General features: G+C 38.3%; 2 protein-coding genes across 10 annotated transcripts in view; one reads left to right on the forward strand and one right to left on the reverse strand.

The window, feature by feature from the left end:
* The window catches only part of LOC131482643 (ovomucoid-like), a 29,243-nt gene extending 10,344 nt beyond the window's left edge, over positions 1–18,899 (reverse strand). Inside the window, exons 1-5 of one of the 8 annotated variants that reach the window (XR_009247188.1) lie at positions 12,071–12,218; positions 11,725–11,814; positions 10,595–10,632; positions 9,568–9,677; positions 8,140–8,266 (exon numbers count right to left, since the gene is read on the reverse strand). Coding sequence is in view for 7 of the 8 variants with exons in the window: in XM_058677635.1 (XP_058533618.1) it covers positions 8,662–8,716; positions 9,568–9,677; positions 10,595–10,632; positions 18,344–18,410 (270 nt within the window). In the remaining variant the exon portion in view is untranslated. Of the gene's footprint in view, positions 1–8,139; positions 8,267–8,528; positions 8,717–9,567; positions 9,678–10,594; positions 10,633–11,724; positions 11,815–12,070; positions 12,219–18,343; positions 18,434–18,822 lie in introns of those variants that run through there. The other 7 variants (XM_058677635.1, XM_058677634.1, XM_058677630.1 and 4 more) reach the window with 7 other exon arrangements.
* Positions 1–23,593, forward strand: part of LOC131482641 (sperm-associated acrosin inhibitor-like) — a 58,255-nt gene that overhangs the window by 30,509 nt on the left and 4,153 nt on the right. The gene's annotated exons all lie outside the window — the stretch shown is intronic.

Here is a 23,593-nt window from a genome sequence, read left to right on the forward strand (position 1 = left end):
AATTAGTCACTATTAACCTACCCACTTGGAATCTTCTGTTCTAGTGATAAAAGAGGTTTCTGCAAACAACACACATGTGAAGAATTAAAAATAAGAAGAAAGTGGAGACAGTAGCATACTCTATGTTGGGAATTTCCCACATTTCTTCATAGCAGAAGCCTATGTGAATTGTAGGCTGATATGAATGACAGGCAAGTAATAAAATGAATGTTTTTGCCAGTACTAAAGTATTAATACACAAAATGACTACCAAACAATATATTCAGTAATTCCAAAATTCCCATCATCCATGAAAAATAGTTCTCTGGATTATTCAGTGTTCCCATCAAATGCTCCAATATTGATCTGTTTTCCACATTTACACCATAGTTCTTCCATTTGATTTGGAGGACAGTCTAGTCAAAGTAGGCAATGTTTGCATTATACTCCTTATCATATCCTATAAATGTGTAGACGTTAATTAGTATTTAGCTCATTAGTATTAAATTGTAATGTGAAGGCTGATATCTCACAATTACTTTAATCTGAAATGGAAGAACAAAATTTATCAGCAGACTAATCTATAAGTTCTCTCATTATATGAGACCTTGATCTAAAAGAAGAAAGTACATTTAGATTTCGAGGATGCCAAGTATAAAGACTCATGATTGTGTATTCTTGGCATTAAACTGACATGGAATGTAAAAATAAGGGCAAAAATGATAAGCAAAGATCTTTCATCCCAAAGTAATAATATCCTAAGGTCTATTGCCCAGTCTAAATATTTCTTTAGCTTTAAAATACGCAATGAAAGAAAAGTGATTCACAGCTGCAATTTGAAAAAGCATTTAAAACATGTCCTGTCTTATTTCACCAGCTGACAGTTCGCAAACCCTAAAAGGCAATCTTGGCCAATCATTAATTCAAAAACAAGGGCTTGCTACATTTCATATATGTAAAATGCTTCACTGACAGATGTAGTATTTACTCACCAGAATGAAAAGGGAATGTCAAGGAAATGATGAAAACTGCTGTGATCCATGGTGAGAAGAAAGGCATTGTGGCAAGTCTATGGAAGAAAACTTTAAGAATGTTTATAGCACAGGAATCAGTGCTCCTTCTCCACAGGAATATCTCTTATACTTGAAAGGACCATTCAACTCCACCTCTCTCATCTCCTCCCTGATATTCTCCTCTATCCTTAGGATCAAAAGCACACATCATGTGCACACAGGGCCTCCTAAAAACTTAGAGAACTCCAGGATAAGTCTCCTGGAACATTTACAAAGGAGTGGCTAATTCTCCCCATCCTCTGGGTCAGGCCACAAATAGTCTCCCACCTGTAAGGAAATATGCACACCAGAAACTCAGATTTTACTCAGAAAGTCACAACAGGACTTTGAAAAGAAAGGATATGAAGGTTCTCACAGCAATGCTGGAAGCCAGAGTGCTGCTCTCCATATGCCACCTTACCTACCTGGAGGTGGAGCACAGTGTGGAGTGTGGGCAACAGCTCCAGACCCTCTATTTTTTTTAACCCTTTCTTCTCAGTCAGGTACATGCAGTGCAATAGTTTCCTGATTGGCCTGTTGATGGGCAGCATTGTGAGGATAAAAAGGCTGCCCAAGGGCAGATAGGAGAGAGATATTTTGTGTTGTTCCTGGAGATCGTAAAGTAGCTCATAAGAAATATTTCTCCTGTTTCTCAATAGATCTTCCCTCAGCATGAAGTTCTGGACAAGCTGATCTCAGCAGATGCATTCAAAAATCAGTGGTGAGAGTGAAGAGGTGCTAATAATAGATCCTGTGACAGAAAAAACAGAAGAGCAATAAAAAGAAGTAAATGCTGTCTAAATTATTGGGTATGAATGTCCAAGAGAATAAAATCAGTAAAGGTAGAAAGTGCATATGAAAAATTCTACGTGGATAAGTGCCTAACTTGCTAGACCAGAAACACATCAAACTTAATGGAGATTTGATGCCTGGTGGATCTCTAAGTTGATTTAAATGTAGAATCACATAAATTTGTAATTGCTAATGTAGAGTTCTTGTGATCCTATCTTGTAAAAATAAATTGCAGGTCCTGACTCGATAGCCTAGGTGATAAATCCTTGCCTAGTATCTGCCAGATCTCATATGGGCACCACTTCCTATCCCAGCTGCTTTACTTCCATCAGTCTCCCTGCTTGAGGCCTGAGGAAGCTGTTGAGGGTTTCCAAAGCCTTGAGACTGCATTGAAGGGGAGTCCAGGAAATCCTCCTGGCTCCTGGCTTCAGGTTGGCTCACCTCTTTTGGTTGTAACCACTACCAGCGGACAGAAGATTATTTCTCTCTCTTTTCTTCTCTTTGTAAAATTGCCTTTCCAATAAAAATAAGTAAGTCTTAAAAAAAATACTATGTGTCACAGTCAGAAGCAGGAAGAGATATCTACTGAAGACCGTTTACCAACGGCCGGCTCTAATCAATCAAGTGAATCTGTCACTTGTGCATGAGGCCTAGACAATGGAACATCCTTGCCAGCATATTCCGACATTCTAAAGTGTGCGTAAGTGAGTCAACAAATATACCACATAATTATTGTGATCAGCCAATAGAATTTGTGTCTGACTGAATAAAGTGCAGTGTCTCTTAGAGCGCCTGTGAAACATGTGATGCCATATCAGAGCAACTAAAAAGCTTATTGATTATATCAGACAGTAAGTGCATGTAATAATCTATAATTCAGGCATAATATTTAAGCTAAGATAGTTCAAAAACAATGTATCTGAATTATATCACGAACAAGAGAAATTAGTGTGCTATGAAAATTATTTCAATGAGATAACATATATTTTGAAAGACTTATACTTAATTTTATTGGAAAGGCAGATTTACAGAGAGAAGGAGAGCAATGAGAGAAAAGATTCTCTATCTACTGGTTCACCCAACAAATGGCTGCAGTGTCTGGAGCTAAGCCGATCCAAGGCCAGGAGCCAAAGTTTTGTAACAGGTGTGCAGTGTCCAAAGACCTTGGGCCATCATCCAGTGCTTTGCTAGACCTTAAGCTGATTGGGAAGCAAAGCAGATGGGATACTAAGCTGCACTTGGACGAAGAGGATTATCCAGTAGAACCAATGCACTGGCACTAAAACCGGTTCTGTAAGGTACTAGTCACAAAATTTGTATTTGTTTATCTCTTCGTTAAATTTGTCTGTCTCTTCATAAATCTCCTTAAATTTTACATATGCAACTTATATACCACTCTTTTTTTTAAAGGTTTATCTATTTTTATTAGAAAGTCAGACATACAGAGAGGAGAGACAGAGAGGAAGATCCTCCGTCTGATGTTTCACTCCCCAAGTGAGCCGCAACGGCCGGTGCTGCGCCGATCCAGAGCCGGGAACCCAGAGCCCCCTCCAGGTCTCCCACGCGGGTGCAGGGTCCCAAATCTTTGGGCCGTCCTTGACTGCTTTCCCAGGCCACAAGCAGGGAGTCAGATGGGAAGTGGAGCTGCCGGGATTAGAACCGGCGCCCACATGGGATCCCGGCGCGTTCAGGGCAAGGACTTTAGCTGCTAGGCCACACCGCCAGGCCCTATATACCACTCTTGATGAAAGACAATGAGAGTACAATGGTAAGAAAAATACTAACATCAATTGCTGCAGTGTGATTCACCTAGTTAATACAGTTTCAAACAGTAAAACATAAATGGTTCACTGAATAATGTCTCTACCATACAATCAATATTATTCTCATAAAGGGAAGCTTTTTTTTGTTTGGCAGCAAATTCACCTTTTTCCCCCAGCATGGGCTTCTTATATTGCAGCTGGATGACTGTCCCTTTGACATCCCACCATTATACTCCCATGAATACGTCCCCATTTTCAGCACAGGAGACGGCCAGACTCATCTTGTTTATTTCCTTAGCTAGTACTTTGTCAACCATTTCTCCAGTCTCCTTATATCGCTCTTTAGAAAGAAAGAAACAGAAGTCAACATCTCTGTGTTAAGAGTGCTCACTGGTATGGGAGAATTGATTCTACAGCCTCTCATGGACAGTTTAATATGTGTATGTACCATATATTTCCAATGGACAGGCAAACAATCAAAGTCCACTTTGGTAAAGGGTGTCTTTGGCACAGGAGGCTCCAACAACCTGGGATCCTAACTCAGGAGAACCATTCCTGCTTTGCATTCCAGTGTTCATTCAGTTTCAATGAAAGGGAGACTGTCATCTACATATGAAGAGCACATGCAGATAAACATCCTCTTTCCACAAATAAGAAGGTGCTATTTACTCTGCAACTCTTCAGATCACCTCTAGGAGTGTGACTGTAGCTAAAGAAAACACTCTTGCTTTCCAGGGTTTTCCTCAAAAAACAGGAACTGTTCTTTCTGAAAGGAATCTTGAACATCAGGGCTACCTCCTTACATTTCACATATGATTACTTCAGGTAGTGAACACAGAGCTAAAGAGTCCTGCAGAATGGTTATTTTAGCTTTTCTCCTTCTTCAAGTAGATCCATTAAGGATTCCTTCTTGATCTGTGAGTGGAGAACTTGACAGGTATAAGAGAGATGGCCCACAGCCATGAAATGTGAGAGAAATTTCATGTTGTTCCTAAAGGGCTTAAAGCAACCCATGCAAGATGCTCACAACTAGTTCTTCACAGAGCTTCTGTCAGGAGACTAGAGAAAATTTAATCTGATAAATCTCAGTGCAGTGTGGAGAGAACAAAAAGATATTATCAGCAATTACAGGTCCCAAGATAGGAGCAGAAAGCTTTCCAAGCAAGCTCCAAAATGTGTAATGGAATCAAACCAAGAAGTAAGAGAAAAAGAGACAGAGAGTGAAAGAGAGGGAAAGAAGGAAGGAAGGAAGGAAGGAAGGAAGGAAGGAAATAAATGAGGGGATCTGCCGTAAGATGTGAGCTGAATGGGTCATTCTCTACCCCTAGAACATTAGATTAAATGAAATCGAGCTTTACATAGTTGATTAGAGAGGGAAGGGTCCAGGATCAGAGAAAGTGGGATATACCATGGTTTCCACACTTTTCTTTTTCTTCTTCCTGTGTCAGAGCGAAGGAGGGAGATAAAAGGAGAAACTACACCCAGTCTCCCAACTGCCTCAGTAGCCAGGGGTGGGGAACAGCCACCCGGTATCACCAAGGCCATTGATGTGGAGCATGTTCCAAGGCTTCTGCATAAGTGGTTTTGCAAGTTCTGAAATGATGTTGATCTCAGAGATCCAAGGATGAGGATATCTTTCCAAGATCCATTGGTGACACAGTCCACCTCTGAGTCTCCGTTCACCCAGAAATTTGCTGTCACACTTCACAATTTGATAGTTGACCAATTTGTTCTGTCCTCCTTCCTCTGCTATGGTACCAGATATCCTCTGCAGGCTCCAGTGATCTAAATATTGTTCATGTGCATATGGGTATGCTGTGGGTGCTGCATTCCAGTCTGGAATGGCACATCTCACCTCTGCATTTGTCAACAGGTGCTGTAGCCTGGCCTGGCCCAGTCTGCCCTTGATGCCAGCTCTCACTGATGTGTGCTGATGCCGAACCTGGACCTGTCCTGGCGCTAATGTGAATTGGCTGGTGCTGCACCGAATGGCTTGTTCCGCACCCTGTCCTGGTTCTCAAATCTTCTATTGGGTGTTATGAACTGGCCCAGGTTTGCCCACCTCGAGACCTGACCCACAAATATACCATGTGTGGCAGTGAGTGGTATTCAGTGGTGGTGGTTGATGCAAACTACCCAGCCCAGGTCCCTCACATGGGATGGTACGTGGGTCTGACCCTTACATTTTCTTCAGTTCCCCACTGCAAATCTCTTGGTCTCGGCCCCCTTGCTTATTCCTAGGACAGTCAGCCTCAGAATGCATTTCTTGCCTTTAACACACTCTGTTACCAGTCCTTCCTTCTACACATCTACCCACCCCTTTTCTGGGATTCTGCCTTCCCTCTCTGCTATGTTAGCAGATGTTTTCTGCAGGCCCAATGGACTGCTGTAGTCTCTGACATTGTCCATGCCTACATTGTTGGGAGATAATTCAATGGCAGCATCATGAAAGATACCCATTGGGTAACTTGGGAAGGTGGACAGGAAATCCCAATGCATATTAAACTGTGTCATAAAACAAAAACAGAAAAGATTTAAAAATGTATTCAATTTTTATGTATCAATCTCTATTGGCAGTAGCAAAATATTCAGCTCACAATCTAAAAATTTTTAAATATATTTATTCCACATATTACTTTGAAATGTCTTCCATTGCTTCTTCAGCTTCATAATTGATATCTAAATAAACAGGACAATGCTTTACATGATTCATTCAAACATAAAACTTACACAGCACTTAATGGATTAAATATCTGCTTAATTTTGTACTTTAACCAAGTGCCTTACGGATTGCTTTAGCCTAATGTTCCAAGAACACTGTAGATTGAAGTATTAGTGTATTTCTTTACACAAATAGGTTTGATTTCAGGAGACTCATGGAGGGTAAGAGATCAGTCTCACTCACGCTTTGAATTAACAACCAAGAATAAGACATCCCGTAAGGAAAATATTGTGTTTTTTTTCAGTAAGGATTAACAAAAAGCAAATATCTGCATCCTAACCCATCATTCTTTCTTCATTTCTCCACTCTGAGGATTAAAAAGAGAAAAAAGTATTTATGTAACCTCAGGACGACTTGTGTACTATATCTGTTTCATTACCAACAACTGTTACCAACCTAACATAGTAAGTCTCCCTATTTTCTAGGATATGAGATGTGTGTCACTCAGGACCAGGAAATAGACTCACCAGAATGAAGAAAGGCGAGGAGCATGATGAGAACAACTCTAATCCATGTGGAACAGAAAGGCATGCTTTCATGTCTGTGAACTAAAATTTATGATGGTTTGTAACTTATGAAACAGAATCAATTCTAGAACATTGAATGTTCAGAAAGAATCAGATGCCACACTTGGAAACACTCCTACAGGTGAGTAAAGTATCCCAAACACCCATATTTCTAATACAGGGCAATTATTTCCCCTCTTTTCTATCAGGAGTTATTTTCCTTTTATTCTTCCAAGTCTAACATCAACCAGACACACAATGTGCAAAAAAGTCTCAGTGGTCCTGTGGGAGAAAGCCTAGATCCAAGTCCAGTTTGAGCAGGTAAACATTACATGCTTGCTTTCTCAACCCTTTTGTTAGCCCAGAAGTAACATGTCTGTTTCAGGAAACATACACTGTTGAAAACAGGAAGTGCCTTCAGTTGGCACTCTCTGGGAACAATCTTTGCAGCCATGCTCCACACTAAATGCAGCTCCCCAGATCTGTCTTTGACTTACCTCATGCAGAGACCTCATGGGAACTGAGGCCACCAGCTTTGCAGACTGTGACTATTTAGTTCACTCCCCCTCCTTAGTTGCCACCTTCCCACTAAGTCTCTTTCATTGATTTGTGAGGGAGGGAAACAGTGGGAATAAGGGAGATGCTAAGGGAAACATGGCGTAGAGGTATTGTGTGTTTTCTCTGGGAGCTGCAAAATAAGTCATGATGTAGCAGGAAGGGAAAAAAAATGAGCAGGATTATAGGTCCTAAGATAGGAAAGCAGTAAGAAAAGATCTCTTCTTCTTTCTTTGCGTATTTGTTACTTTATCTTCTAAACACAAAAACATTTGTAAGATAACAAGTTTGTATGAAATGACAAAGCACCTAGAATAGCTAACACCATAAAAAAGTAGAGGGATAATTCAAGCTACCTAAGTCTAAGACTTACTATAAAACTACAGTAATGGAGACATTATGGCAGAAATCCCCATTTTTCTCTGAGCCATAATAAAGTCACTACTAAATGACAATTTCAATTCAAAATATAGCAGAAAAATAGAGGAAAAATTGGCTAAGTATTGCCATTTGAAAATGCTAGAGAGCATAAAAGTTATTAGCAGGAAAATCCATGAGGAATTTTATTACCTTACTGAGGAGTTTTTCTTGAAAAACTTCATGTCTTTTACTAAAGTAGAATCTCCCAAAGTTGAAAAATCTGTAATTCTACACTATATGGAAATTAATATTTGGAGTATTATATTCCACTGAGTTTTATATTTACTTTCAATTCATAGAGTATCTATATGTGTATACACATTAATTTCATACTCAGTAGAAGGCATAACTAATTAGTTAAATGATGCTTTATTCAGTTGATGCTTCATTCAATTATTGAACTGATACTCAAGGGTAAAGAGGAATCCAGGTATTTTTAATTTTAAGAAACACTCAAATAATGTACTGTGCATTCACCTGTGAAAATATTAAATTATAGATACAAAGAATCATCATGTATTGTAACTTATTACTTTACGCAAAATAGAAAGAACATTAAAAAGTACATTTAAAGAGATTAAAGTATTTAACATATATTGATTAAAGTATTGATGATTGCATTTGTGCTATTTTATTATCAAACACAAAATTAAGATGCTGGTGTTTTCAGTTGTTACTGAAAACAGAGAACACTGCGAACAAAGGCCCTTCAATTACAATGGTTGTTAGTGTTGGAAGATCTTTTATCATACCATGTCCCATGAGGCTACCACTTGATCTTTGAGAAATTTAAGATACCAGTTAAAGAGATTCTCGTTGATTGCAGAATCCACCATATATAGAGTTGCAAAGAAGCCATAGAAATATGAAGGTCAGGTGTCATAACAAGTGCCATAATAAAGGAATGAGAGTGTGCCATTAGTCCTACTATAAGAGAACAAAGAGAGAAAAAAGTAAATGATGGAAAGAACATTTTGAATTCACCAAGTACTGCATGAAACACTTCTCAGTGAGGTTTTGAACCCGGGGCACTTCATAGAGTTTGCTCTCCACTTCCACTTGCAGCTCTGTCCCACTTACTCTCCAACATTTTACATGAACAAATCTGGGAAAACCTGGACCTTCTTTCAACCTGTTTTGATTCCGTAGTGGAACTTACTCATACAGAGAAGAGGATAGGTTTAGGTTTTGTTTGAGTGGATTTCCTGGGACAGAAGCCTGTTTGCAGCTTACACATACAAGGGCTACATAGGAGGGAAACACCTGTCAGAGAGAGCAACAGTGTGTTAAATAGGAAAGCTTGCGCAACGTTTAACAGCAAACTCAGAGTGCAGAAATTAGGGATGGAGATTCAGTGGAATGTTCCAGAATGTCCTATTGTCGGAAGAAGGACTGAAGGGTGTCATCAAATTAGGAGGGAGGAGCTCGTGTTAGAACTATGGGGCCCAATATGAGGGATTTCTGAGTTCTGAAGTCAGCATTCAATAGTAACTAGCAACTGTTATACAGAGTTCAATTAACTGGCTTATGTACTTGTGTGTATTATACAATACAAGTATACGGAGAGGCCAAATACAAATCTTCTAACAAAACTTCTTTTAGACACAGAGCTTCAGTGAGAAGTAGAAATGTGTTTTAGTGGGTTTTATGATATGAGATATATTGCAGCTCTTTTTGGTATGATTTCCCTAGATCATCAGAAACATGGTTTTTACTATCATTATGTGTTAGTTTCTCTATTTCTGGTGAAGAATTGCTATATCATCTGGCATTCTTACCTCTTGGCACTGCAAAACATGCAACTATTGCCATATGTGTAGCCATCACTCGCACAGATTGGATCAAATTCATTGTTGCAAATGTAACTTGCATATGAACCACATCTTGGCTATTGAACACAAAAAGACACCATTGAATTTTTGAGATATATAAGATTTAAATAAAATTTTCTTCCTTCACATAAGTTGCAGATATAGAAAGCAATAGTTATATTCAGCTTCAAAGTTCATTAATAAAAATTGAGGTACCATGAGTCAGCTAAACATTTAATATTCTTACTTTGCTTAATAAACACAATGTAAATTTAAAAAGCAATGGAAGCAACTGTATCCACTTTTTTTTTTATAATTTATCAACCTGTTTCCACCTCTGTTTATTCTCAGATCAATTACATTCTGAAACAAGGAATCTCATTTGTATTCTGATACTTTTATGTATCCATTTGCATATTTTTGTATTGGTAAGTATATTGTACAAACATATACATACCATTATATAGAGCTCTACTTTTATATGTAAAGCATTTAATCTTTGTCATGGAGACTTTACATTTATAATATCATGTGTAAATTTTAAACCTTCTTGGGTCTTTGTATACTTGTTTAGAAATATAGTTCATTTTCTTCTGTTTCAGATTCTGTTCCAAAATGTGAATGTTTTAAATTATAACTTTATCCATCCTTAAGTAGATAGTTGGGTTACTATTTGCTTTATTCCTCTTGCTTGTTAGGGTGAATGATTCTACTAAAACATTCTATTACAAACACTGGTTGCTGAGTACAACAAACCTTATACCCACTCATGGAAATTTTAAATAATGGAATAGTTACACTGGTCATTAAAGCCAAATGATGCTATATTATTGGATAGATCAAACCTATAGATTTGATCAAACCTATAGGTTTTCAATAGCATATCACTTATTATTTAATGTTTCTTTTGTTTCAAAGGTGTATACTTTATTTGTTGACATTTTCTGTTAGAATTTATCATTTCCAACTTAAAAATTAATCACTATTGACTTACTATTCCTCGAACTTCTGTTTCTTGGTTAAAAGAGGTTTCTGCAAGCAATAGACAGAAGTAAAATGTGAAAAAGAAGAAAATGTGGACAATAATATACACTATTCTGTGAATTTCTCACATTTCTTAGTAGTAGAACTGTATGTGAATGGCGTACCAGTAATAATGCATGCAAGTAATAAAATGAGCATTTCTGTTAGTTTGAAAAAGTTAAGTACACAAAATGACTACAAAAGAGAATATCATGTCATTAAAAATTGTCATTACCTATGAAAAATAGTCTTCTCTATTGTTTAATATTCCACCATATTCTCCTATGTAGGCTTTCATTTCCCAGTGTGGTATAAAACCATAGTTTTCTAAATGTTGCAAAAGACCATCTACTCAAGAAGGTAACAATTGCATTACGTTCCCATAATATGCCCTTTCAAGTAATATTTAGATATTAATTAGTATTTAACATATTAGTATTCAATTGTAATACGGAGGCTGCAGTCTCACAGTTTAATTTGAAATGTAAGAATACAATGGAACCTTAACAAAGAGAACTTCTCAAACTTGGTTTTTTATAGACTAGTGGCTAATGTCCTCGCCTCACATGCTCAGGGATTCCACATGGACATTGGGTTCATGTCCTGGCAGTGCCAATTCCCATCCAGCTCCAGTCTCCAAATTTCTAGTCTTGTGGCCTGGAAAAGCAGTAGAGGATGGTAAAATCTTTGGCTCCTGGCTTTGAATCAGGCTCAGCAAATAATTTATCACAGATATGAGAATGTGTCTGCTTCTTAAATATGCCCTGTATCTAAGAGAATATTAGACTTCAAAGAAATGCCAAGTATAAAGACTCATGATTCCGTATACTTGGCATTAAACCGACGTGGAATATGACCATAAGGGAAAAATGATAAGCAAAGATCTTTCATCCCAAAGAAATAATAATCTAAGAGCTATTGCCCATTCTAAATATTTCTTTACTTTAAAGTAGGCATTGAAAGAAAAGTGATTCACAGCTGCAATTTGAAAAAGCATTTGAAACATGTCCTGTCTTATTTCACCACCAGACAGTTTGCAAAACCCAACAGGAAATCTTGGCCAATCACTAATTGAAACAAGGGCTTGCTACGTATACTCACCACAATGAAAGAAGAATGTCAAGGAAATGATGAACACTGCTGTGATCCATGGTGAGAAGAAAGGCATTGTAGCAAGTCTGTGGAAGAAAACTTTCAGAATGTTTATAGCACAGGAGTCAGTGCTCCTTGGCCACAGGAATATCTCTTACACTTGAAAGGATCATTCAACTCCACCTCCTCTCCCCTCCCTCAGGTTCTCCCCATCCTCAGATACCAAAGCACACATCATGTGCACACAGGGCCTCCTAGAAACTTAGAGACCCCCAGGATAAGTCTCCTGGAATGGAACACCTATAAAGGAGTGACTTATTCTCCCTTTCCTCTGAATCAGGTCATAATCTCCCACCTGTAAGGAAATGTTCACACCAGAAACTCAGATTTTACTCAGAAAGTCACAACAGGACTTTGAAAAGAAAGGATATGAAGGTTCTCACAGTAATGCTGGAAGCCAGAGTACTGCTCTAGGTATGCCACCTGACCTACCTGGAGGTGGAGCACAGTGTAGAGTGTGGATAACAACTCTAGATAATGTGTGTTTTATTCCCCCTTTCTTCTCAGTGGACGTGCATGCAGGACAAGAGCTTCCTTGGTTGGTTTTTTGGTGGTGTGCCTCATGGAGATAAATGGGCTGCCCAAGGGCAGATAGGAGACAGAGATATTTTCTGTCCTTGCTAGAGAACATAAAGTATCTCATAAGAAATATTTCTCCTATTCCTCAATAGATCTTCCCTCAGCATGAATTTGGTATACGTTGATCTCAGCTGATGCATTCAAAAATCAGAGGTGTGTATAAGTATAATCTATTAAGATTATAGGAGATTATTTTTAGATAACAGATTCGTAACACCCTTAGACATTAGAAAGCCTATAAAAACTTACAGTGGGATCCAGAAAAACCCTGACACCCTCTTAAAAGGAGGTTGTGTGTACAGAGCAGGAGAGGATCTCGGGGCGTGGCAGTAGGATAAGAGTAGGTCTGTATCCTAATCCAGGCGATCTCCCCACCGCCCGAGGCTTCCCAAAAACTTTCGCTGCAGAAGTAGTGGATACTTCCTCAAGGATTGTCGGTATGGACACCGAGAATGGTATCCCAGCTGCCAAGGAGATCACAGGGAATGTGAGTGCCCTCAGAGGTAGTCATTTCCAATCAGATTTCCCACATGGGCTGGAAGCAGCCCAGAACCCTCGTGATAGGGTCTGGTGACATGGAAACTACAGCCAGGAGCCCAGGTGGCACTCAGAGATAAAAGGATTGTAAATTTCCTTCCAGGCACAGGAGAGGTGCTTTCTCTGGTCCTTACCTAGTAAGCCTTGGCTCCCAGCTCTCTTACACTGAATATCAGGGTTGCTTGTGAGCCCCAAAATTAGTTCAGATAGAGACAGATTTGGCTTTCAAATAGAGACTGAGATAGAAAGTTTGGAACAGCCAGGAAAAAGGCCAGCTAGCCTATTATCTCTCAGCCTGTACATACTGGTAAGGCTTCCTATTTGTCTTCTCCTAGACTTCATGAGATGGAATTTGGAATTCAGTTCTTCCTCACTCACCTAAGACTTTTTTCTTCAATTGTTAATATGTGACTTGTTAGAATTATAAAATGGATTTGGTTATCCTTAAAATGCATGAAGTTCTGTAAAATCTTGCTTAAATACTATAAACTGTAAAGTTTAAATTATGGGTTAATGTTCTCCCCAAAAATTTATTGATTCAGAACTGTTAATGCTAAACAAGATGTAACTGCGTAGAAACTTTGATGTTAAACTTTAATTCAGCTGCTATATATGATGGACATATAGCCTGAAGTCAGTGTTAATCCTTTTGAAAGAGAAAAGTAAGGGTTAATGCTTTTTCTGCTTCTGTATCCTGCTTGGCGAGATCAGATTAAAGGTAGGGGAATGGCCATGCTGGGCCTGACAATGGGAAGAGGGCCTAAGTTTCTATCTCCTGATAAGTAAATTCCTTAGTCCGAGGAAATGAGGCTGGAGGGCCCTGAGCTGGTGCCAGACTAAGGTCATAAAATTTGTACCAAACCCAGCAGGTGTGCTGAGCTCGCAGTATAAAATGCCTGTACCCCTGGACATCGGGACTTCTTCTCCTTGCAGAGTGGGAGCCTGTTCGCGAACGTCAATAAAATCCCTCTTGCTTTTGCAGCCTCTGACCTGGTTATTGGGAGCTTTCGGGCGGCGACTGCGGGGGCCGTACCTGTTAAACCCCCGCGGTTTAACACTTTCACTGTTTCTGTGCCATTCCAATTGATTTAGGCTATTCATACAGTTCAGGAAAGCTTCATGTGTTTTGTTGCTTTATTGAGGTAATTGTTTCCAAAACTTAAACTATGATGCTCAGGGCTCATGTTTACTCTGGCAAAGATAACTATGTTATATTTTTACCTTCTACCAGAGATCTTTAGATGCATTCCCTGGCTGCTGTGGTCCCCCCCCCCCCCCCCCCCCCGCTCTCCACTCCCTGTTCAGCATGAAGTAGCTAGAGTCGTTGCTGGCCCCTGTTCCTGACAGTAGCTGGGGTTCGTTCTCTTGGGAAAAAGGATGTTGAAGAGTTAGATGAGATAGGCAGTTAGGGTATGTGGTCCCTGGTGAAGTTATTTTTGTGTAATATATAATATTGCTTCTCCCCGTTTTCTGCTCTTCCAAGGGCATGTTCTCCCTAACTACATCTATCAGGTTTAACTTTACAAAACACAAAAGGGGGATTAGTAGAAGGGCATTCAGAATCTTTGCTATTGTGGGAGACATAGCCAGTTAAATCCCCTGAAGGCGCCAGGAGCAATCGATATGGAGATGAATGAGCAGGATGCATCCTGGTTCACAGGTTTAGATAAAGAACCTGCTAGAGTAACAAGCTGTGTTTGGGGGAACTGTACTTGCTGTTGCGATGTAAATGTCTCAGACACCTCCACCATGAATGCCTATGTGACTACCTTCTTTTAAAAGTCTGGTGCTGTTATAAACTTTGCCTGTTGATCATCAGTCAGGAGTCCATGCATGTTAAAAAAAGTCTCCGTGCACCACGTCCGTCACTATAGGACAGTGACATGTAAGTATCAGCATTTAAAATGTTAGGGTGCATAAAAGTAATTATCAGGATAATCCATGAAGAATTTTATTGTCTTACTGAGGAGTTTTCCTTGAAACAAGTTCATTTCTTTTACGAAAATAAAAGATCCCAAGAGTAGGTAAGAAAGAAAAACGTATAATTCCATCACCATATGGAAAATACTTTTACTATTTGGATTATTGTCTTCCACTGATTTTTATATTTACTTTCAGTTCATAGAGTACCTGTACATGTATATACAATAATTTAATATGCAGAAACAAGTGCAACTTATTTTTCAATTCATGTTTTATTCAATTGATGCTTCATTCAATTCAACTGATGCATTAGGATAAATAGGAATTCAGGTATTTTTAATTTTAAGAAACACTCCATGTACTGTGCATTCTCCTGTGGAAATATTAAATCATAGATACAAAGAATAGTCATTTACTGTAACCCGTTACTTTACCCAAAACAGAAAGAACATTAAAAAGCACATTTAAAGAGATTAAAGCATTTTACATATATTGATTAAAGTATTAATTTATTATCAAACACAAAATTAAGATACTAGTGTTTTCAGTTGTTATTGAAAACAGGGAACAAAGGTCCTTCAGTTACAATGGCTGTTAGTGTTGGAAGATTCTTTAACATCCCATATCTCATCTTAGTTACCACAGTTGTGTTTATTTGATCATCGAGGAATTTAAGAGGCTAATTAAGGAGATTCTATTTGATTGTAGAATCCACCATAAATGGGGCTGCAACAGAAGCCACAGAAATGTGTAGGTAGGCATATTTCAGCAGGTACCATAACGAAGGAACCAAAATGTGTCTTTACTTTCTCTATAAAGAAGAAAACAAAAAGAAGAAAAAGCAGTTGATGGAAAGAACATTCTAAATTCACTGAGTACTGCATAAAACACTTCTCAGTGAGGTTTTGAACCTGGGACACTTCATAGAGTTTGCTCCACTTCCACATGCAGCTCTGTCCCACTTACTCTCCAACATTTTACATGAACGGATCTGGGAAAACCTGGCCCTTCCTTCAATCCAGTCCTGATTCCATTGTGGAATTTGCGCTTACACAGAAGAGGACAGAATTAGGGTTTATTTGAATGGATCTCCAGGGGCAGAAGCCAGTTTGCAAATTACACTTACAAGGGCTACATAGGGGGAAACACCTGTCAGTGAGAGCAAGAGTTGGGTTGATAGGAAGGCTGGCAGAATGTTTTGCAGCAAACTCACTCAGAGTGCAGAAATAAGGAGAGCAATCCAGTGGAATGTTCCAGAACTCAACGTATGGACTGAAGGGTGTCATCAAATTAGGAGGGAAGAGTTCTTGTTAGAACTATGGGGCCCAATGTGAGGGATTTCTGAGTTCTGTAGTCTGCATTCAACAGTAACCAACAACAGTCACACCAGGTTAATTGGTTTATGTATTTACCTGTATTATACAGTGCAGGCCTACTGAGAAACCAAATACAAAACTTCTAATGAAACTTCTTTTAGACATAGAGCTTCAGGGAAGGGTAGTAATGTGTTCTAGTGGGTTATATTACTATAGAGATATTATACTTTCTTTATTTCTGTTGAAGAGTTGCTAGATAATCTGTTATTCTTACCGCTTGATACTGCAGAATATGCAACCATTGCCATACGTGTGGCCATCACTCGCACAAATTGGATCAAATTCTTTGGTGCACATGTAGTTTGAAAATGAACCACATTCTGGCTATTGAACACAAAAGAACATCATTGAATTTATGAGATAAACAAATTTTAAATAAAAATTCTCTCAATTCTGACACAAAATTCCAGATATAGAAAAGAATAATTTAATTTTATTTCAAAGTTCATCAATAAAAATTGAGGGACTATGAGTCTGCTAAACATAAACCTAATGTAAGTTTAAAAAGCAATGGAAGAACTGAATCCACTTTTTTTATAATTTACCAACCTTTTTTCACCTCTGATTATTCCAAATTCAATTATTTTCTGAAACAAGGAATATCATTTGTTTTCTGATATTTTTGTGTATCCATTTGTGTATTTTTCTATTGGTATGTGTATTGTACAAACATATATGTATATATAGAGAGAGCTCTACTTTTATATGTAGAGCATTTAATCTTTGTCATGGAGACTTTACATTTATAATATCATGTGTAAATTTTAAACCTTCTTGGGTCTTTGTATACTTGTTTAGAAATATAGTTCTGTTTCAGATTCTGTTCCAAAATGTGAATGTTTTAAATTATAGCTTTATCCATCCTTAAGCAGATAGTTGGGTTACTGTTTGCTTTATTCCCCTTGCTTGTTAGGGTGAATGATTCTACTAAAACATTCTATTACAAACACTGGTTGCTGAGTACAACAAACCTTATACCCACTCATGGAAATTTTAAATAATGGAATAGTTACACTGGTCATTAAAGCCAAATGGTGCTATATTATTGGATAGATTAAATCTATGGCTCTTTATAAATATCATAGGTTTCCAATAGCATTTGAACTTTAAATTTCTTTTGTTTCAAAGGTGTGCACTTTATTTGTTGACATTTTCTGTTAGAATTTGCCATTTTCATCGTAATAATTGATCAATATTAACTTACTGGTTGGCGAACTGGTGCTGCTTCTTGGTTGAAAGAGGTTTCTGCAAATAACAAACAGAAGAAAAATATTAAAAAGAATATTTTGGGGACTATATCATACTAGTGAATTTCCCACATTTCTTAGCAAAACCCTATGTGAATTGTGTTGATACTAATGACAAATAATCAAACATTTTTTGTAGTACTAAAATATTATGTATACATAATGACTACTAAACAGAATATCCTGTAATTAAAAATTATTACTACCTATGGAAAATAGTCTTCTCTATTGTTTAATATTCTAACATAATCTCCTATACTGGCTTTCATTTCATTTTTTATACCATAGTTATCCAATTTTGTTATAGAAGAACATCAAGTCAAAGAAGACAGTGGCTGCATTACGCTCCCAAAATATGCCCTCTCATGTAATGGGTGGACATTATAAATTAAATCATTAGCATTTAATTGTAACATGAAGGCTCTATTCTCACAATTTACTTTGAAATATATGAAAACAGTGGAACCTAAAGAGGGATAATTTATCACAGACATATCAGAGTCATCTTGTTAAAAGTGGCCTTGATCTAAAAGAATAAAGTAAGTTTAGATTTCTAAGAAATGCCAGGTGTAAAGACTCATGATTGTGTACACTTGGCATTAAACATCATTGAATCTAATCATAATGGCAAAAATGTGAAGGAAATATCCTTCATCCCAGAGAAATAATAATTTAAGGTCAATTGCTCAGTCTAAATATTTGTTTCCTTTAAAGTAGGCAATGAAAGAAAAGTGATTCACACGTGATATTTGAAAAGGACATTTGAAACATGTTCTGTCTTATTTCAGCAGCTGACAGTGTGCAAACCCCAAAAGACAATCTTGTCCAATCATTAAGTCAAAAAAGTGTTTCCTACATTCCCTGATGTCTAATGATGCTTCACCGAGAGCTGGAAGACTTACTCACCAGAATGACAAGGGAATGTCAAGAAAATGATGAAAACTGCTGTGATCCATGGTGAGAAGAAAGGCATTGTAGTAAGTCTGTGGAAGAAAACTTTCAGAATGTTTATAGCACAGGAATCAGTGCTCCTTAGCCTCAGGAATATCTCTCCCACAGTTGAAAGAACCATTCAACTCCACTTCTCCTCTTCTCCCCTCCCTCGGGTTCCCCCCATCCTAGATACTAAAGCACATGTCATGTGCACACAGGGCCTCCTAGAAACTTAGAGACCCCCAGGATAAGTCTCCTGGAACATTTACAAAGCAGTGGCTTATGCTCCCCATTCTCTGGGTCAGGCCACAGACAATCTCCCACCTGTAAGGAAATATGCACACCAGAAACTCAGATTTTACTCAGAAAGTCACAACAGGACTTTGGAAAGAAAGGGCATGAAGGTTCTCACAGCAATGCTGGAAGACACAGCACTGCTCTACCTGACCTACCTGGAGGTGGAGCACAGTGTAGTGTGTGGACAACAGCTTCAGACACTGTGTTTTCTTCACCCTTTCTTCTCAGTCAGGTGCATGCAGGGCAAGAGTTCCTTTGGTTGGGAGGTTGGTGGGGTGCTTCATGGATATAAATGGGTTGCCCAAGGGCAGATAGGAGACAGAGATATATTATGTCCTTGCTGCAGAACATAAAGTAACTCATAAGAAATATTTCTCCTATTTCTCAATAGCTCTTCCCTCAGCATGAGATTTAGGACAAGTTGATCTCAGCGAATGCATTCAAAAATCAGTGGTGAGTTTGCAGAGTTGGAACTTAGAGATGCTGTGATAGAAGGAAAAAAAAAGCAGTAAAAGCTTTGCAATCTACTGTGCAGTGTTGACTTAGGCAATAAACTCTGGAAAAGAAGATATGTATATGAAAATTCTACATAGGTAAGTGTCTACCCTGAAATCTGAACCATCGCAATCTTAAAGAAGATGATGCGTATAAGATCTGTTATTTGAGGTAAATATAAGTTCACATAAATTTGAAAGTACTGGAGTGTTCTCTTAATCCCATTAAACATTTCTCTACATGGGAACATTTACAAAATTGTATTACAGATCATCAAACATTAAGAAACATCAGCTGTTGAGCTTTTACAAACATCCAGTTTTATAACCAGCATGCGAATAAGTGGCTTGTGTATGAGGTCTGGGCAATGGTGTATTTGAAAATCTCACAAATGAGTCTCAGGGCAACCAGTGCTAGGAAACAAGATATGATGTGGCTTATAACTCTAACAAGACATTTGTCAACAGTTTAGGTGCAGAACAGTTTTACGAGGGGTGTGCAGAGAGATGTTCAATACCCTGGTGAGGAGTAACTAATCTTTGTGTCCCACCGAGCAAGGCATAAGTGAATCCACGCTGACCATTTCCTGTCTGATTCTAAGCTTTTCTTGTTGTTCTCTGTTTATCTATTCTAGATTTTTTATTTGTTTGTTTGTTTGTTTTGAGGAATTTCCAGAGCAATCCTGATGGTCATTGCCAGAGAGGGTGGGGACCCAAAGTTGGAACCAAGCTAGGACCAGAGAAAGCTCCCCTCCCTAGTCCTGAAGGAAGTTTACTGTTCTGTTTCTGCGGACTGCTCAGAGTTCCTGGCTGTTGTTCTGATGCCCTTGGATCCTGTGAGGAAGGATTTGGACCTCTTCCATCCCATGCGGTAGAACCAAGCGGGAGTGGATGACCTCAGAGTTCTTGGCCTCCAAAGGTACTCCAATTCCCCGTGTTCTCCTTGGCAGTTGGGATATAGTCCTTGGTGCTCATACAAATAGCCCTTGGTGAGGATCCGGGAGTCATCAGGGTTGGGATACAAGCCTCCTCCTGTCCTCCTGCTCTGCTCTAGGGTCCCCCTGCTCTGTGCATATGACCTCCTGTTAAGAGGTTGTTAGGATCACTCTTGATTCCCCCTATATGTTTTTGTAGTTTAACTATTGTCTAATGCTGATTCGAGTCTGTTGTCTATGAGTTACCAGTTATGAACCTGGTAGGTTATATTTCATGTCTTCCTCACACATTCTAGGGAAATGGAAGATTTGCCTGCTCTCCCGCCCCATTACGGAATAACATAGAGTATTAAAAGTATATTAGGTTTTACAGTTCTTTGATGTAGATCATATAGCAACTTGACTCACATTGCTTGTTGGTACATTGGTTACTTCACAATATCTTATTGCATGTGAGATGGGCTGTTTGAGGTTGAGATAATATTACATTTTACAGGTACTATTTTTCATAGTGACATCATTTCATCTTAAATTAAGGCAAACATGTGGTATCTAACCTTTTGAGATTGGCTCATTTCCCTTAGCATTATGGTTTCCAGTTGGGTCCATTTGGCCACAAAGAACTGCATTTTGCTTTTTTTAATAGCTGCTAAATACTATAATAAATATAGACATGAGATAGCTGAATAGTAATCTATGGCCATTTTAAGGTGTATAGAACCCGGTTGTATATAAACTAATAATTGAAATGTCAATGAAGAAGTCACAGGATGTGGTTAAGAACTTGCATTTTTTTAGCATATTGGTTACTCAATACTATGTAAATTAATTCCACAACGTTATGCGTTGTTGCTGATGTTATGTTGGGACTTTCAATTGATTGGGATGATACTCTGCCGGCTCTACTTTCAGACCAGAGATGGTCTCCCCAAGAAACCGTTGAGCTTATCTGGACAATAAGATGCTGGAGTCTATGCTTGGTATATGCTTGCAATGAAAGAATCTCAACTGAACTTGAACTGTGGTAATGCAACAAGGTGGAGGAATCCATCATGGGGTACGGTTTGGGGAGAGGGGGAGGAATCCCAGTACCTATAGAACTGTGTCACATAATGCAATGTAAAACTGTTTCACATAACGCCATGTAATTAATTTAAAAAAAGATATGATGTGAACAGCTTCAAGAAGATTCATTAAAGCCTGGAATGTAAGACTAAGACAATTCTTAGCAATGACCTTCATTAGAAGCTAAATACATCCTATCTTACCTTAGTCAAGTGGAAACCACTGAGTAGTTGAAGTAAGGAAAGATTTCATTGAACTTAACTAAAAAGTGAAAACTTAACTAGTACTCACATTTTGGTCCTCCAGAAATTTGGAAACTGAAATCCATAAGTTCAAACCCACCATCCTCAGGAAACTTTGACAGTTTATTCAGATATTCTAACACAGAATCTCCTGATTTTGAACTGCAGAAGAATAATTTCTGTCCTTCACTTGTCACTAATATTACAGAAAAAGTCACCATAGTATCATCTGCCTTTTTTCCTCGTAAATAAGCTTAACATTTAGCGAAGGAAATTTGATTATAGCACTGCTCAATAGCAATTCAATGAAATATGAGGAAAAATTAACTGAAGTTTAGATAGGAAGTTACAATAAAGGGATTGTGACCATCATATATCCCACACATTGGACTTTTCATTGTTTCTTCATTTACAGAGATAACAAGCAGAAGTGAAAACCGTGCTGTGCAGTAAGCGTCACAGTTTTGAAATATTTAAGAAATAACAATGAACTAGAGTTTTAAAATAGCTTCATGAAAAAAAAAATCAACACGTTCCAGACTTGGAACATGTAGAAGAGTACATCTTAAAGATCAAAGTGCTTTCAAAATAGAGACAGGCAAGTGTATTCTCCAACTCACCCAAGACAACTTACCGTGTAAATGCTGGGCAACGAATAATACAAGAAAAATACCGATGGCCCTCAGGGTCTAGTTTAGGCCCTTAAAGCAGCACCTGATATTTGGAGCAGTTCCTCCCTCACCTTGAAGAACAAGACTGTGTTTCTAGGATTCCATATACTGCTGGAATAGAGCCATACATCTACATTTACTACATTTTAAAAGTATGCTAATGCATTGCAAAGCATCTTTTCTCAGAAAGGACAGTGTTATTTGGTGAACTGTCACAATGGGTAAGGTGAACTGAGTGGGAACAGGCTTGAGTACACAGTTTCTCTGGAGATTGTGATATCCTAATGCATCCGTGTGATAAGAAATGTGAATATGGATGAAAGTAGTAGGCCACCACTACTTGGTCGGGACATTTCTAAATGCATAAATCTCATAGAAGCATTCCTCATCCACTTGACATGTATGACTTTGATAGGGGAGTAACAGTATTTGCAAATTAACCCTGCAAAAAGGAGACCTGAAGTGATGGGCACGATTGTGTATTTAGCTAAAAAAAAAAAAAAAAAAAAAAAAAAACCATTAGGAGCCTCATGTTACTTACAGTACTGAATGTGCAGTTTATTGAGAGCTCCCTAATTCAAAAGAATATTGTTAGTGCATTTATAAAAACTTCCCAAATTTTCTTGCAATTTTTTGGTGCTGTTCACATCATGTCTTGTCTACCAGCACTGGTTGCACTGAGATCCATCTATGAGATTTTCAAATACATAATTGCCCAGACCTCATGTACAAATCACTAATTCATATGCTGGTATAGAACTGGACTTGGTAAAAGGTCTCCAGCTGATATGTCTTCATGGTTGTGAATTTGCAGCAGTATTTTAAAGATTTATCTACTATTATTTAAAGGCATATTTACAGAGAAGGGCAGACAGAAAGATCATCATCTTCTGATTCACACGCCAAGTTTCCACAACAGCTGGAACTGAGCTGATCCAAGCCAGATTCCAGGAGTTAAGAACTTTTCTGGGACTCCCACTTGGGTGCAAGGTTTGAATCCTTGGGGCCATCCTTGACCGATTTCCCAGGGATGAAGCAGGGAGCTGGCATCCACACAGGATTCTGACAGATGCTAGCCAAAGATTTACCCACTAGACTATCTCCCCATTACATGTAATACCGTTTCATAAGATGGGGAAATGCTTACTGGGATTAGAATACTTAATGTTAGTACTGTCATATTTATGTGATTCTACATTTATTTCAAGCTCAGAGTTCCAAGAGGAATCAAATCTCCATTATGTCTAATTATTATGTGGTCTAGCAGTGTGGGCTCTTGTCTATATAGAATTTCTCATATGAACTTTCTATTTTTATTGATTTTATTCTCTTGGATAGTCATACTCAATAACTTAGAAAGCCCTAACTTTTGCAAATGCATTCTTCCTTTTCCTAGTTTTATTATCCTGGTCACTGTGGCACAGTAGCAGAGATACCTTTTACTTGCTGTTTTATATATATATATTTTCTGTCGTAGGAACTGTAAGTACCACCTCTCCACTCTCACCACTGATTTTTG

The sequence above is a fragment of the Ochotona princeps genome, chromosome 19 (assembly GCF_030435755.1).
Source record: "Ochotona princeps isolate mOchPri1 chromosome 19, mOchPri1.hap1, whole genome shotgun sequence".
NCBI lineage: Eukaryota > Metazoa > Chordata > Mammalia > Lagomorpha > Ochotonidae > Ochotona > Ochotona princeps.